The sequence below is a fragment of the Physcomitrium patens genome, chromosome 16, assembly GCF_059467195.1.
Source record: "Physcomitrium patens ecotype Gransden chromosome 16, ASM5946719v1, whole genome shotgun sequence".
Classification (NCBI taxonomy): domain Eukaryota; kingdom Viridiplantae; phylum Streptophyta; class Bryopsida; order Funariales; family Funariaceae; genus Physcomitrium; species Physcomitrium patens.
The window spans coordinates 8,112,794-8,130,070 of record NC_143425.1 but is presented as its reverse complement, the minus strand read 5'-3'; the positions used below and the strand labels follow the sequence as shown (position 1 = coordinate 8,130,070).

The 17,277-nt window shown below is 35.5% G+C and overlaps 1 protein-coding gene and 1 long non-coding RNA gene across 2 annotated transcripts; both read left to right on the top strand.

The window, feature by feature from the left end:
- The first annotated feature begins 1,602 nt into the window (after window positions 1–1,602).
- Window positions 1,603–4,454, top strand: LOC112293152 (grpE protein homolog 2, mitochondrial). Its single transcript, XM_024542301.3, has 6 exons — window positions 1,603–1,934; window positions 2,356–2,575; window positions 2,982–3,193; window positions 3,313–3,468; window positions 3,683–3,811; window positions 4,047–4,454. Exons 1-6 carry the CDS (start codon window positions 1,743–1,745, stop codon window positions 4,116–4,118), a joined length of 981 nt encoding a protein of 326 aa, XP_024398069.1. The 5' UTR covers window positions 1,603–1,742; the 3' UTR covers window positions 4,119–4,454.
- A 921-nt stretch (window positions 4,455–5,375) lies between these two features.
- LOC141046334 (uncharacterized) lies at window positions 5,376–7,629 on the top strand. The gene is made up of 2 exons (XR_012219211.2): window positions 5,376–7,279; window positions 7,581–7,629. It is a non-coding gene; the product is annotated as an uncharacterized LOC141046334 (long non-coding RNA).
- The last annotated feature ends 9,648 nt before the right edge of the window (window positions 7,630–17,277 follow it).

The window sequence follows — 17,277 nt, the reverse complement described above, 5'->3', positions numbered from 1 at the left end:
CTGATTCTTCAATTTTGTGGTTGAGAATTCGTTCACTATTCTACTTGTGTTGGTTTGTAACGCCTAGTTGCTGAGTCAGCACCTTCATTGTGTAATTTCTTGTGTGAAAGCTGAACAGTATATAATTATTGTGTAGACTTGCATGGTTACGAAAGAATATTACAGTTGTTTTGAAGTTAAATAAATATCTTCGTCGTTTTTCTTCTTTTTTTTCGAATTTCAATGTAAACTCTATGTAATGCTTTTGTAAGAAAGGCAGGTGTTTTCTAGTCTCAAAATTCTGTGTTAGCATTTTGTTGGAAAATGTTTATTTCGAGTATTTTCTAAGTTTCGAGTAGATTGATAAGTTATTTATTGTGATGAGACTAACCGCATTAACCTTTCTATGATTCTATACATACTTGATTTATTTCTAGCAATGAAATTACAGTTTATAATTATTTTAATTAGTAAGTTTTGAGTAATGTACTTGGCTGTCAGTTTCAATTGGAATCAATACAATTCATGCTGAAGACTATAAACTAATTAGTTCAAAATCTGAAGCTGGAATTTTAGATAAACGTGGCAACCACAAATAATTCTGAGGACTATAATTCATGGTAGTGAAGAAAATTGGTGGTCATAATTTCGAAAATTGCTAAATAGTTCTCAATGACACAGTTTCATGGACAGATTAGTTTTTATGTGACATGTTTTGTATATAGTCACGCAGATAATTACAAAATGTCCAATCAGTAAAATGCCATCTTTAAATGTCACGTCCTGAATGCCATGTCAATTCCATTCCATTTTGTTACATAAATGTGTACATTAACTAAAATCAAAACAATTTGTATATCTTGATGGAAGTAACTGGAATCTATAATAACTTTATTACATCCATTAAAGAGTAACCATGCCAACACAACATCATCACCATGGCTATTACACGTCATGAGTCATCTTAATCCATCATAATTCACAATGTGCACATCATTTGCAAAACAAAAGACATGACATGATATATAAGTGTCTACCAGAAGCGTGTTTACTTTTTACAACTAAAATGAAACATTTGTATGCAATCAAACTGTGGCATTTAGACCATGAAGGAGAATGCAGTAGCTTGTATAGAAATCCCTGAAAAACTACCCACTTCACATACTCATGAAAATCCATGTAGATATATATATATATATATATACATATGTATAGCAATGTACTCATGTGGTTAGGAACTACCTACAAGAACACAGTAAGTCCTCAGAGAGTGACTCTTGCTACCATCACATTTATTTACTTCTTTATTTGTACAATACCAGATCTAGCCAAAAGTATGCTCAATGACCCACTTAATTCACCACTGTATCTCAAGACCTGATCGCCACTTTGAGCACATTCTATAGAGTGGCCTTTCCCGTGGCTCGCTGGACATTCTCGAACACCCCCAGGAAATGATGTAGCACAACGAATGAAGAACGAATGATATATTCATAATTACAAACTATTATCATTTATTGACATCGTCGTTCATCCATCGTGGATCCCCGATTAGGGTTTATGGCGAGCTGGGAGTTGCTGCTATGGGCATCGGGGCGACGGTTTTGATGGGTCTCTCTTCGTCGTTGTCGTCGTCTCCGCGCAATCGATCGTGCTCGTGACGATCGCCAGGCCTCATTTCGATTCATCGCTGCATTGCTGTGTCACCCACATTGCCTCCCGTTTTAATTGGGTTAAGTTAAGGCCAGGAAAAGCCGGGCACCATGAGCAACGCGCAGCGCAGCATGCACTATGCGCGGGCTCTGTTGAGAGCATTTAAAAAGGAGCCCTCGCGCGTCGCCCGAGGTGCTGTTCGTGAAACGGCCCCCGCGAAGCCCATGCGCGAATGTAGTCGTCCTTCTGCTCTGCAGTCATTGCGAGATTCGGATTTGCATTTGATGAACTCGTTTCAAAAGGTGCGAATATCTGAAATAGAAAGTGGTATTGCCTGAGAGTGAGGGTTTAAGAAGTAATTGGCTAATTTCGTTCATATTTCTGAGTATTGAGAGGTATTGAGCGAATGCATGGGTTGCATATGATTTTGTGTGTGTGTTTTGTTTTTTGAGGCAATTTGATATACAGGTAACGCATATGTCCTTGAAAATTTGGCAAAGAATTCGGAATTAGGGTTTCCTGGAATTTTTAAAAGTTGGGTTGTGAGTCTCTCTCTGGATCCTGCAGTGTCAAATTTGAAGGAATTCTAGTTTATAATTTGGGACTAAATTGACATTCTTCTAATTGATGGAACGGTGTCCGTAGAATTTGTTAGATCTAGCAGTTCTTTGTTGTACCTTTTATTAAATTTAGGCTTTCTTTCTCGGGCTGTGTTCTTCGCAGTTCAGATGGGCATCTGCAGCCTCCCCGGTCTCTCATGCCGCTCCTTCGTTCGAATCATGTCCGAGCTTATATAGTGCCAGTTTTTCTTCTGCTACTTCCCCAGAAGTGAGTGGCAAGCCTGGTGCAGTAGGAGGCTCTACGACTGATGCGGCTGCGGCCAGCTCAGAAGAGAAAGTCGAGCCAATTCAACCTTGCATCGGTGACGACAAAGGTGGCACAGGTTAGTAGATCGAAATTACAGGTTGGGATTGTGGACCGTATTCGCTTTTCAGAAGAGACCTAACATTTATCGCTACAGTTAATTGGGCAAGGATCATTTAAGCGGATCTATATCCGTTGTTAGCTTGGAAGACGTAACGTGTGTTGCCTCTACGCAACAAAATCTATTTCTGTATTAATTGACAAAATGTGTCATATGTATGTTTTGGGAATATTTTACAGCTTGTTTTGTCAATGCACAACAAAATTTAGTGTCGTAAAATTATGATATTGGAGCCTTGCGCGTCTCTATTTCTGATTTTTAGTGTAATTGTAATTTCAATTGTTTTACTTGGTCATGCTGATGAGAATTACTTTTTTGGGCGTAAACTGAATCGTGTGCTATGGAAACTCTCATTGTGGTTCAGGTGTTGAACAGGACGTAAAAACAGATAAAGATTTAGCAAAAGAGAACGAAGATCTATTAGGGCTACTAGGTGAACGGGAGGCCCTTCTTGAAGAGAAAGACCGAGCATTGACTCAGACAAAGGACAAGCTCTTACGCAGTTATGCTGAAATGGAAAATCTCATAGATCGCACAAGACGAGAGGCTGAGTCGACTAGAAAATATTCTATTCAGGTACATGAATTTTCTTCTTGGAACGTGGTCAAATCCTTGGAGGAAGCATGGGGATTGTATGCCCGTGTATTTATTCGCGTGCTTGTGTGAACCTGAATTAAACGGTTGGAAACGTGCAGGATTTTGCCCAGAGTCTTCTTGACGTCGCTGACAACCTTGGACGTGCTTTGGAGACTGTTCGGAAATCTGTATCTGCGGATGACGCAGAGATCAACGCGAAATTATTGGTTTCATTGCTCGAAGGTGTAGAGATGACTGACAAACAGCTTATGAAGGTGTGTGTGTGTGTGTGTGAGAGAGAGAGAGAGAGAGAGAGAGAGAGACCTCGTATCTTGCTGTACGATTTCTCAGTCGTACATAGTTGCATTCGACAGCGTTGCACTACTTTTATCTGTCTTCTTGCACATGCCCTTGCGTGAAAAGTGCAGTACTTAATTTCGCAAGTGCTCAAATTTAAACCCTGAATGGGACAACTTTCGCTTCTCGCAGGTGTTCGAGAAGCATGGCCTAACGCGATTCAATCCTGAAGGCATAGTTTTTGATCCGAATGAACATCAAGCGGTCTTCGAAGTTGAGGATGCCAATAAAACCCCGGGCACTGTAGCTGTGGTCTTAAAGGTACGTATTTGATTAAATCTGCGGGACTCCGCAAGTAGACATATGTGGTCAAAAGCTTGAATTTTCTATCCTCATTAGGTGCGTCACTGAAAAGTATCACCCTTGACTAGTATCGATCTTTCCCAGGTGATGTCCACCGTTGTCGCTGTCGTTAATATTTGTTGCTTTGCTATTTTGATTTGTCAGATTTCACCTGGTTATGTGCTGACGCTGAGTTGTGCTCACTCGTGTGTAGACTGGATACAAGCTGCATGACCGTGTGATTCGGCCGGCTGTTGTTGGGGTTGTGAAGGAAAATTCTGAATAAAGTTCCTCTGATCAAGACAGGTTGAAAAGCTTCACTAACAATTTTTCATTTACTGGGTCCGACTCCGAATTAGATGACACTTTGAGAGTTGGTCAGTATCGCTTAGTTGAATTGGTAGGCTCTAGTGGTAGGTTGTAAGAAGCTTTTGCGGATATAAGTTGAAGTTGGAAGAATCAGTTGTGAGGAGTAGAATGTGAGGTTCCCACCCCAAATTTATGAAAGCCAATCAGAGTATAGTAGTTGCAACGACAGACTGCAGTCCATGAAAGACTCTACTTTTACTCCCTTTTTAAGGGCGTTGCAGGTTAATGGAAAGTACTATTTTTTTTTTAATAATTGTGAGGCTGCCATGCATTTTTTGGAATGAGTAGCAAACTATCCACTTCGTTTGCACACTGGAAATATTTACAGCAGAATGTCGAATCCAACCGTTTCCCTTCCAGTCCTAAAGATACAATATACTACATGTGATTCTTTTTAGATGTATAAAATGAATAAAAAATTATAACCGTTTTTCAAATTTGATTTATGAAGTAACGATACTTCCACACGAAACATACAATGAAAAATATAGTATTGGTAAGTCCTATTTAAAATATAAGTAATAAATTTCGCATAACATATGTTATGTGTCAAAAATAAAATAGATGACTTCATTGTTTAAACTAGCAATTTACATAATAAACAATACCCCAAAGGTTTCTTTTCCCACTATAACTTTTTACTGAACACAATAATCAATGCCCAATTTGATTTTGACTTATATATTTTAAACAATGTAAATTACTATAATCTAATGTGATTTTCTCTCTTAATTGTTTTGATGTGCAATTTTCTAGTGTTTTCTTTGCATTTACCTTTAAATATAATATATAACCATAAAATATTAATCTTATCTAATATTTATAAGAAAATATCAAAATTAATGTAATAGAAATTAAAACTAAAAAAAAAAAATCAAATCAAATCAAATCAAATCAAATTTTTACTGAATATGAATTATTCCAAAGAATTAATATAGATTATTAAAAGCATATTTGAATATTTTTGTATAAAGTTTAAAACATCACTTTTGAAAGTATCCTATCAAAGAAAAAATACTACAGTTTATAAATATTCTTGTTATTATTGATGTAAAATATGTAATATTTTTTGTATGATTTTAATTATTATAGATTTATATCTTCAAATCAAAATCTTCTTCATCTAAATAAATTTATTGTTTAATAATCTCAATACCATATACTATTTTATTTAGTGTATAAAAGATGTACAAATATACTTATATACTTGGCCAAAGTTGCCTACTTTAAGAACATGTAAGTCACAATTAAATATGAAAAACCTATTTAAACACTGTAGAATCTTAAATGTTTAATATGAAGAGATTTTCAAAGAGTTATCCTAGACTATTGTATTCATGTAATGGCCTCTCTTTTTTGAATTGCATCATTTATAATAAAAAAATAATAATATGTATGTTACAACTTAAGTATTCACAAATATTTCCAAAATATATTACTGATTTGTACTCAATAAAATAAGTTAAACTCAATTGTGTTATTCTTTAAAAACCAACAACAATAATAAATAGTACATTGAATTTTTTGTCTTAAAACAAAGTCCTTGAAAATCAAATAAAAATCCTATTGTATTTTAAGAAAATTTTAAATTTCCATTACCTTTGAATGATACAAAACATATAACAATTATGCAACATCTTAATTTTCTTTTTGATTAAATAATAAACTGAATTTTTTTCATCTTCCAAAAATTGATACTTACTAAAAGAAATATATATATATATATATATATAAGCATTTTTTCTTGGATTTTGTTAGGACATGTCTACTTGTAAGTCTAATTTTCAAATAAGCTATTTCTGATTTTTTTAAGCTCCAATGGTGTACATACAACTAACTTATCTTTTCTTCCTATAGAATCAATATTTATAGACCTATGTACAATCTTATTGGATTTTTTTTTAATCATTATCAGTTTGTGGTTTTAGAGCTCTCATAAATTTTTGGTTTTCTATATATATATATATATATATATACACACACACACACATTTTTTACATGTTTTTTCTTTTTTTTCTTTTTTTTCTTTGTGGTTGAAATATTGATCGCGTTACAAATAACTTAATAAGACTGTTTAAAGTAATATGATTCCTGTAGCTATATAAATACTAAGCCTTAAAGATATAAATTTCAAAAATAATTATTAAAAAATAATTAATATACACATATATAAATATTAAAATTTTAAATATTGCATATAAAAAACATATATCAAATGTTTTGACTAGTTATTTTTAAGTATAAAAATATTAAAGAGAATTAAAATACAAGAGAGATATCAATTAGACTAAAGATGGTCTTAGTTTTACCATCATGTATATATTAACTAAGACAAAGGTCACTTGAAATTTTATTAAGGACCACAAAGCTTGTTTTACAAGTATTAAAGTTGTGCAACACTTCTATAGTACCGTTTCAAATCCAAATTGTTTCAAGAGAAGTTTGTATGACCACATAGCACATCTAACAACAGTTGTAGATCATATTTACCTCTAAAAACTTTTATAATGTCTTACAAAAAAGATAATGTTAATCAAATATTTTAAAATTACTTCCACTCACTATTAATTCCATAAATTCTATATATGTCATTAATATCATAAAAGAAAAATCTGAAAATTGAAATATTTCTTTAGAAGATATAAACTGTTTATTTATATATTGATAATTTATCAAATTTATTATCAATATAATTACTTTTTAAAAAAAATATTAAGATGAAGAAAAAAAGATAAATTCTGTTACAACATAAGTGTAATAACAAATAAAGTTGGTAGATGCAATAAAAGTTGAATCTATGCAACCACCAACATTAATTATGTTCATACAAAAAGTTGAAAATTCTTGGCAAAAATTCTTTTGATAAGTTCATAAACTTGTATTTTTGTAACAAATATTCAGAAACTCTTATTTCTTGCATGTGAAGAATCATGCTTTGCTCTAAATTTTTAAATTAACAATAAATAAATAAAAATATAATATTTTATAATATTATTAATCAAGTTTTTTAATTAAAATTTCAACATCAAATGTATTTTATTCAAGTATCTTCAGTTGGATTTATTTTGATATTATCTGGTAAGTTTGTATTATTTCTATAACTATAAGTTCCAATTTCTAACAATGTAATCGAATTTTAGCAAAAGTTTGAACTATGTATAAACACCACGGTGCAATTTATTTGACAGTAAACAAAATCTTTAACAAAAAAAGTTGAATGGTATTTGTATGTACAATACAATTTTGACAATTCATTTTTGATATCAAATAGAATGATGCTACATTTAGTGATCAAGTTTATATATACTATAAGATAAGATTATAAATAAACAAATGAGATGCTAAATTTTCCAAATTTGAATCACATCATTGTCACCAGAAAGCGTTCTGTTTGAAGCATATCGTCTCCCTTGTCGGAGCAAAGCGTATATATATACAAAAAAATAAAAAATAAAAAACAGAATCAAAGCAAGACTTCAATACGAGAAGCTTTTACAGGGAAAGAATTTTATCCAATGCTCACATCACAACTTTAATTCTAAATACCTCATTATCCTTTCAGTTGATTTATTTGTGTGTCGAAATTGGAACAAGTGTTAGTAGCTCTTATCATCAGCTTGAGGAAAAAAACAATGCAATATAGAGCATGGACTGTTGCTGCCCATTCTATGAATCCAATGGAATGGGTTGGTAAGATTTTCTAAAAACTCCGAAAGTAGGTTATTGTAAAACACTTTTTCTTTCTTTCTTCGCTTTGCTTTAGATATATGAATCACATATTTCATTTTGCAATGTGGAATTGGACGTTTTGGAAGCGATGCAAAGGGTGAAAATCAGCAAGTTAAAGTCGGTGGATGTGGATATGGATACATCAGATTTACTCAGTTCCCTTGCAAGTAGAAACAATTCCAAGGAGAGTCTGAACTTAATGCAGTGCCTGTGATTGTCCTCCCTTTTCACTTGCTAATGTTCGGCGTCAAGAGGAGCAAGCACTAGTTTGTGGGGAGTAATCTAAGCAACAACATATCACCGTCGTGGTTTCATTGACAGGTTTCGTTTTATAACATAACTGAAATTTGTGGAATAGTGTGAGAAACACCAGTGACTCCATGACTTCCTAAAGCATTAAAATCAGCTCCGAAGAACTCCATCTGAAGGTGAAAATAAAAATGTGATGAGGTATGAATTGTAAGTAGTTCGATGAGGATGTCGAGATTCTTAGACACATTGTTGAGTTCCATGATCTGTTGGATCCAAATTCAAACCTGAAAGTCCTTCGAGGCGTTGATGATGTTGCATGAAAAAAGCGTTTCCGCTATGCTATTTGTTTAATTAGGTGTACTTGACACAGAAACATAATTTGTTTCTACTTAAGTTTATTTGCTCTTTAGAATGAAGATACAAGTAAAGCAGGGAGCGTAGTTGTGTTTCCATCGTCAGCTAGTCCTACCAGTCAACCCCCAGGGAGAGATTGTAGTGTTCAATGTGAATGCTTAGCGTCCACTTTATTCACAGTTAAGTGCTGCTCACTCTACATTTTACAAAATCACGATCGGCACTTTCTTCTGCTTCTTCAAACGTCTTCTAACTTGACAAAATCAACCAAACAACATTTGCTGTACTAGGCAACAGTCTGATGATTTCAACATCTGAGGAAGCAAAATAAAATAAAATAAAATATTTTTTTGTGTTTTTTCCCTCACAGTAAACCACTTTTTTCTTCAATGTTATCTTCTTCTTCTTCTTCTTCTTCTTCTTCATGGTGATGGTGGTCTCGGCTACGAGGGCGAAACTCGACACCCAGAAATTCATTTTCCATGGGCACGAGTCTCCCTCCATTGACGTGAACCATTGTTAAGCAACATGGAGCCCTCAAACAAAGTGACAGATTCATTCAACCGTTAGAAACCGTTCTCCCACTTTTTCCACATCCTGCAACTGGGCTTAGTTGGTTGGGTATACCGCCACCACCACCACTGGAGGCTGTGACTGCAACAGAAAGGATGTGTGGGCTTCATTCTGCACCTTCCCTTTTGCAAATCAACAACAGGGCTACTACAATCTCACTCACAGTGCAGAAGTGACAGTTGTTGTTGTTGATCTGGTGGTGGACTTCCCCTCCCTGTCCTCAGGGGGAGCAGAAGTTCGACTTGAGATTTTAGTTGGCTTTTGTGTAGAATTGGGTGCCTTTTTTCTTTTCTTTCCTTTGACATTGACCCATTCTAAAAGACACTTTTGGGGTGGAGAGTGGTGGGGGCAATATCCCATGACATATGCCTCATGTTTCTCCCAGAAGAATTAACATTCCCTCTGCAGGGGAAGGAAGGGGGGCCTACTGAGAGCGAAGACCCAGAAAATCAGTGGGTTAAAAATGTGAAAAAACTGATGGTTCTTCCTACTTCACTCCCACTCTCCACAAATAACTAGGTCTTCTCCATCTCTGCTTAATAACTATTCCCCTCCTTTGTTTGGTTTTTAGTTTGGACTTGGATTGGCCTTGTGAAGCTCCTTGTTCCTCAACCAATCTGGCCATGTGGGATTTGTGGGGAGCTTTGCTTTGCCCCAGGTGCATGAAACTCCGCACAACTCGCCCCCCTCTCTCCCCTCCACAAAACTCTAGGAATTAGCCCAGGGTTAAAAAAAAAATTCTCACCTTTGTAGGAAGCATTAGAAGAACCTTGAATAATAGTGACAGTAATAAAAATTATCATACTATTTTCAGGTTGTTTCTGTTCAGATTCCATGTCTAAGCTTGTGGAAGAAGTATTCAGTATTGGGAAGAAAAAAAAGAACAAAACAAAACAAAACAAAATTCTACTCTTGCTTTTACTTTGTTGATAGTCCATGTTTTTGTGTTGACTTTGTGACAAGAACCCACTTCACATTCTCTGTTGATTCAATTTCTGTGAAGTTGGTTTCAAGTGGGGGTCAGTCTTATTTTTAAAAAATTCTCGACAACATGGTGAGGTGAAAGATAGGGTGATAAGACATTTATTATTGAGGTTACAAGATAATAAATAAATTCAAAAGCAGAGTGTGTGTCATGTTGATGGTATGGAAGTATATGCCACACAAGTGACAAGGTCAAAGCTCCAGTTTTGAAGGCAGTGTTGCTCCCCTTTGCATTGCTTTCAAGGAGGTTTCCCTAAGAATCATTCCTTTCCATTGTGGCCACATGGGGGGGGAGAGGGGGGAAGAAAAAAAATCTAGAAATAAATCCCAGTTTAAAAGTAACAGAACATTGTTAAATAGTTGCAAAAAAAAAAGTGAATTATTTTCTGCAAATTAATAAAAGAAGAGAAAGGAAAAATAATGCAATATAATACAAAGTAGAAGAAGAAAATTAGTGCAGCCAAATGCTAAAAAGCCATTTCCCATGCATTGTCAAAATTCATTAATTCAAACTCTTTGTGGCTGTCAAAAAAAAATATCTAAATATAACTAACACAAATAAGTTCTATGTATGTATGTTTGCTTACAGTTGACCCTGGTTAGAGAGTGAGAAGTGGATTTCAATTAGGGCAAGTTAAATGCCCCCAAGGCCATTTTGAAAACCCACTTGTGTATTATTCCTGGCCTTTTTACAGATAATTCATTCCTATTCCCCACCAATGCCTTCAATTTACCCATGTGGCTTCAAATCACAGAAGCAACTCACCAAACAAATCCTTCATTAAGCTAGCAGTGAAATAGCTTGCGTAAAAAAAAAATACTGCTGCAGAATATTTAGGGTTTCACTGTGGTGCTGCCATCACACAAGTTAAGGCATACTTGGCTTGGGGATTTGAAACATGGCCAGCTTGTTTGAGACAAAGTTAAGCCCCACATTTGGCAAACTTTATCGCACTAAGCCCTCAACACCCTCAAATACAACTGTTGAAATCTGAACAAAATTGGCCCCCCTTGCTTCTCCTGTGCTTAACACCCCATCAAATGAGTTCCAGATAGCATGTGTGTGTGTATAAATTTATCAAATAAATCAAATCAAATCATTCAAGTCCTTAAATCAATCACCTAATTTTCTGTAAAAAGAGATGATGCTTTCTACTTTTTGCTCAACATTTGCAAGCCTCACAGAGTGGCTCAGAATCTCTGCCACCTTTTCTCTGGAGACCATTTTCCTTTCCTTGGGCTTGTGTTTTTTTCCTCAAATGAAGACCGCTTTTGTGAGACCCCACAATTGAAGTTCACACACAAAAAAGATGGGTTCACACTTATTCAACTCAACACCAAATATCATCCCCTCCTCCCCTCTCCTCCTTTCCCCCTTTATTTTCTTGTCTGCTTCTTTCTGTTTTAGTGCATATTTATTTTTAAGTTACTTTTCTTGTTGTCATTTCTTTACTGCCTCCTTTTACGCCTTGTTCCATTTGTTTGGTGTTTAGGGAGGGGATTTGTAAAAAGTTGAAGAGCATGTGTCTGTCTAACTGATTTCTCTTTTTCTTCTCAAAATCATTTGTGTGATGTGGTTGGAAAAAAAGAAAGAAAGAAAGAAAGAGCATTACAGGTTACACAGCATGGCTTGAAAACAGTCAAAATATATGAAGAACTGCTTATCAAGAAACCCTAGTTTGGACTATGTTTGGTTCCCCCCTCTTTTCCATTTTTGATTATGTGGGAAAACCCACATAATTGGAGGCCACTACCAGAGATCTTGATAAGATTGCTTACATGTGGTGCAATTTCAAAGGTCCTTTGCAAAATGATTCTACACATGTGCAGCAATTTTGGAATTGAATGCCAATTTTTATCCCAAAATATATATATATATATATATATATATAGCATCAACAATATAACATGTGTTTCATGTTCGTTCCTGGACTCCTGAAATAAATGATCCAGTAAATTTTCAAAATGTAATATTAGAGGGAGAGAGACAACAGAGGGAAAGTAAGAAAAAGACTTGGGGCTAGTATTTTGGGAGAGTTGTTGTTGTTGTTGTTGTTGTTCCCCCTTCACAGGGCACATGCAAACAGTCAATCTCCATTACCAGGACCTTTATCAGAAAGCTACCAGAGCAGAGTTTTGGTAAAGTCACCCACAGTCTGCCTCCCCTTCCTTTCACATGTGGTTCACTTCCCATACTGGGCTGCATGACCCAATGATTGAATGCCCTGCCCTGCCCTGCCCTGCAACATAACCAACATTAATAGTAAATAATTATCACAAAGATTCTTCCTCCACTACCTTGTGGGGCCCTTATTCCCCCTCACTATGTGTATGTGTGAGTGTTGGCATGCAGTGGGTCTGCCCATGTGAAGCCCCCTGTGGCCTTTAGACTCTCTCACAAGCAACCCCCATTCATTTGCCCCATTTTCCCCCTCTGCACACATCCCCCCCCCCTTTCACAACCTGGGCTTTCCATGCTTGCTCCCATTTAGGGTTTTGTCCATGGGTATCAGTATAATGGCAGATATAAACAGTCAAGTGATTGTCCAACACAAAACCCTAAACCATTCTAAAGAGAGTGTGCGTGTCCTTGCTGCTCTGAGGGGAGGGGCCAAGGGAGTGCCCTAACTACTACTACCCCACACTTAGATCCTTTTGTGCTTCATATGGAACCAATAACCCAAATTTCAAACCCCATTTTCTACTCTCAAGAGTTTCCCTTGGATTGTGAGTTTGCTTTGTATACTTCATTTTAAAACAAAAAAAAATATAAAAAATCTCTTGATGTTCTTTTGTAAATTTAAGATCTGCAATGTATTTGCATTGTTTGTTTACTGCAAAAAAGAAGTATTGTCCACCTTAAACATACTATTGCATGGATTTGATTGATTGATTGGCTTAGTTAATTATTTATTCAATTATTTTAATGCAGTTAATTGCAATGTGTCTGAAAGTGTCTGTGAAAATCTTGATGGACTTGAGTTGCAATCATCCAAAACATCCACCACAGTCATGACAAACTTGAGGTCTATGGACCATCCACAATCATATGTCTTCCCTTTATTTCAATTTATCTTCTCTGGACAAAAAATAACATATAATAAAAAAAAAATGTGAAACAATACAAGTGCTAATAAGTTTTTTGAGTTCTCAAGACCCAACTAAACCTCTTCAAACATTTATGTAGTAAATACTTTGAATAACATATTTCATTCATGTGAATTAATTGGTGAAAGGAGGACATTAAAATCACAAGGGGTCCAACATGGCATGGGGCATTAATACCGCAACTCATGAATGAACGAGTGTTCATCTCAAAGATTCTAGAACCCTCCAAAAATGGATGAATTCTTGTCCAACGTGGATGCGTTTCATGATTTTGATGCTTGCAAAAAACAGTGTCATTTGTTCTTATTCTTTCAGATTAGGAAACAAACAAACAAAAATGAATACATCGTTTTCTTTAAGTGAGATTTTTTACCATAAGTTGCTCTATGAAACTTTGTACTTTTATATGTGCTTACATATATATAAACAGCCCATGTTGTAATTGTCTGGTAGTTACATAATGCTTGGAATCATCAACATATTTGAATGCACCAAATAATGGTGTTGTTGTGGAGAATCAATAGCAAAGTGGAGGCATATATTGTACCCCCTTCTTTGTTAAGAAAATGCAAAAAAAAGAAAAAAAAAGAAGGTTCCTTGTTGTTTACTACATATTTTATTCAATTATTTGTAACGTACTTGCAAGATATTAGTAGTGAAATTTGCCCTATGTTCATCAAAACATAGATACAACGACATGTGTGTTCAAATTTTTGTAAAAATATTGGATTTTTAATTCATATATATATATATATATATATATAGCGTCATGATTTACCAACATGTCTTCTTGATTTGGATGAATCCTTTTAGAAATACATTTAAAATTATCCAACACTGGAATATAACTACTGTTGAAACAAGTCTTTGTACTCATACAACACCGGTGCAAGAATTTAGACATCTTGCCGTAAATTATTGTGAATTTTCTTCTATACAGTTGATTGATTAGTCGTTATTATTATCGTTAATATTTTTTGGGAATTGTTTGACATTCTGATTAATTTAATAAAAAATTGGTTGTTCTAGTCATGACATGTATTACTACAGTTTGGAGCAGTGAGTTCATGTAGGTTCTATTTGCAGATTCAAACTATTTTAAAGGAAAATATAATTTAATAAATTAATTAAATGTTTAAAGATTCATATGTAAAACAACTAAAAATGATAAAATAATTGAATAGTTAATACCACGACTATGGTCGATTTAAAAGGCCCCACCCGTAATTGTAAGTGGCCCCTACAGTATCATGCTTCTATCTATGTATAAGGAAATTTGATGTGGGTCCACGATTGCCGAAGTTCTGGAGTCCAATGACCCTTTTGCCACAGGATTTATTGTGGAGCCTCAGGGAGATTATGTTTATTTTTTCTTAACATTTCTAATAAAATAATAAAAGTTATAACAACTGAGGAATGTGAAAACAAAATTTTAATACATGGAGCCATGTCCACTCTGAAAGTATGTGAATATCTTGCTGATTGTCCAAAACTCTACTCCAATAATATATGTATAGTCCCTCTCGTTTGATTTAATAGGAAGCCATACATTGAATTTGGTATTTGTTTTTATTCTTTCATTCCCTGCTGTTATTATTGACTCTGTCTACTGTTACATTTGCTACTGTTTCAAAATTGCTTTGAACTGTATTTGTTTTTAACAAGCAGAGTGGGAGTCATTATGATCAATCTGAAAATAATTTCAAAAAACTGTGTTAAATTTTAAGCACTCAACAGCTTTGCCAAAACAATTAAGTTAGTTTTAAAAAGATTTAAGATGTGAGCCTTTCAATATCATATTGCAATAATATGTCATTATGATGAGGAATGCTTTAATCTGGAATTTCCTTTCTGCTATCTAATGTTTAACAATTTGCAACAATATTACTAAGTTTGCATGTCACCTGAAGTGATATCTTTATATTATTCTTGCAATCCAGTTTTTTTTCTTGTACTCATTTAATTGAAACTCATAATTCTCCAATCAATTTTGAACAAAGTCATGACATAGATTTTATTTTAGAGTTAATATGTTTGAAATGATATTTCATTATATAGACTAAAGAATTAATATTATAATTGCTTCAACCCCACTGATCCAACTTTCAGCCCAACCAACTTGTAGGCCATTGAACAGATGAATTAGTTTGAGTCTACAGGTAGTGTATTTGTGAGAGACATTGAAGAGAAAATTCTTAAACTTTATGTTCCTTATAATAATCATGCACACACTTAGAAGAAAATTAAATGTATGTATATATATATATATATAAACCAACCACTATTCCATAAGGAAGAAGTAACAGCATGTGGGTAGTGTTCACAGAGGGTGGTGCAAGCAGCTCTGGTGGTGCTAGTTGGCCTTGACTTATAATAATGCTGGGGCAGCAGGATTTGCCTGGACTTTTCTCCAGTTATTTATAATTTATTTAGTTATGTTTGTTTTGATATTTTGTAGAGAGTACCAGCTTCCTCTTGGGGTGCATAACTTGTGCAGGAAGAAAGAGAAGGACAAGGGAGAAAGGGGGCAAAAGGGATCATGTGAAGAGGGTATGGGCACCCACATGGACCATAAAACCCATAATTAATCATAAGAGAAAGGACAAAAGGGCCATGAATTCCGCTATCTGAGAAGGAAAAACAGAGGGTCATAAAAGAGAAGGAAGAAAGAATACTCAGAAAAATTTGGTTTAGTAAGGTCACAAAGAAATAAAGAAAAAAAGAAAAAGAAAGCAGCTGGGAGGACTTGCTGTATGTATGAGTGATTAAATGAATGAGTGAACAAATAAATGAATGAGTGAATGAAGGCAGAGTGGGTGCTTTGGACACTACTCTCACAATTGTGTGTATTTGTTGGTATGGTACTTGGGGAAGGGAAGGGAAGGGAGGTGAAGTGTTAGAATATATGCACTAAGTTAGGGTAAGGTTTAAAATCAAATGAGATTTAACCCACCATATTAGTTAAAAGGTTGATCATATTCACAGTGAGTGATGTCTACTTCCAATTGAACGTGAGATTTCAAACTATGTGGCTTTCTGTACATGCACATTCAACATGATTTGTTTGTTTTTAATAATTAAAGGTTATTTTCTATTTTCTATTCAAGAAATACACAACTGCATTGTTTTTGTGTATTATTCTAATGCTCAACATCAAAACTCTTTTGTATGAATATGTATATATGCACACATGAATTTGGAAGGAAGGATGTGGAGTGATGGCATAAAGTGGGGGGGGGAGGGAGGGGAGCTCTGGTCCCAATGTATGTGTGTGGGCCTTGCTTTGAGGGGTGGTGGGCCATCGCTCCCAACCCCAATCCTAATAATAATAACAACAATCATAGTAATACCCTACGACCACCCCCATTACCCACTTCACCACACTTGCAGGAGCGAAGGAGGAGGAAGATGATGAAGAAACAGTAGCAGCAGCCAGCGGATGATCAATAACAGCAGCAACAGCAACAGCAACGAGGTGGGGACGTGTAGTCAGCAGTCAGCCAGGCAGGCAGTAGTAGCAGAGTAGTAGGAGTAGTAGTAGTCAGCAGTAGCCAGTTGCAGTAGTGCTGGGATCATGGGGCCAACCGGATTGAGGCGCCAATCATGAGAACCATGAGCCAGGCCTCACTCTCACTCTCACTCTCGCCCACTCACCCACCAACATGGGAATGCTGCTGCTGAGTGTGGGCCCCACTCACCCATTCTCTTCGTTTCTCCCATGCACTTCTCATCCATCCATATCAGAATTCATTCGTTCATCCCCACCCTCCTCCTCCTCCTCCTCCTCCTCTGAGTGCATGTGTGAGTGTCTGGTTTCCTCTGTCAGTCTGTCTGTCTGTCTTCCGTTCGTTAGTCCATCCGTCCCTCCGACTTTGAGTCTATATGTCTGTGTGCCTGTGTGTTTGAGTGAAGGGAAGAATGACTACCAGAGAAGAAGAATGAAATAGAGCAAGTAGAAGGGGGACACTAAAGAAGACGAAAGCACTATTTTCCCCCATCCCCTACGTAATAACTACGTCGATATGATACAAAAACTTCTGCATTCTAGAATTGAGAAAATGTGTTTCAGTATTAGA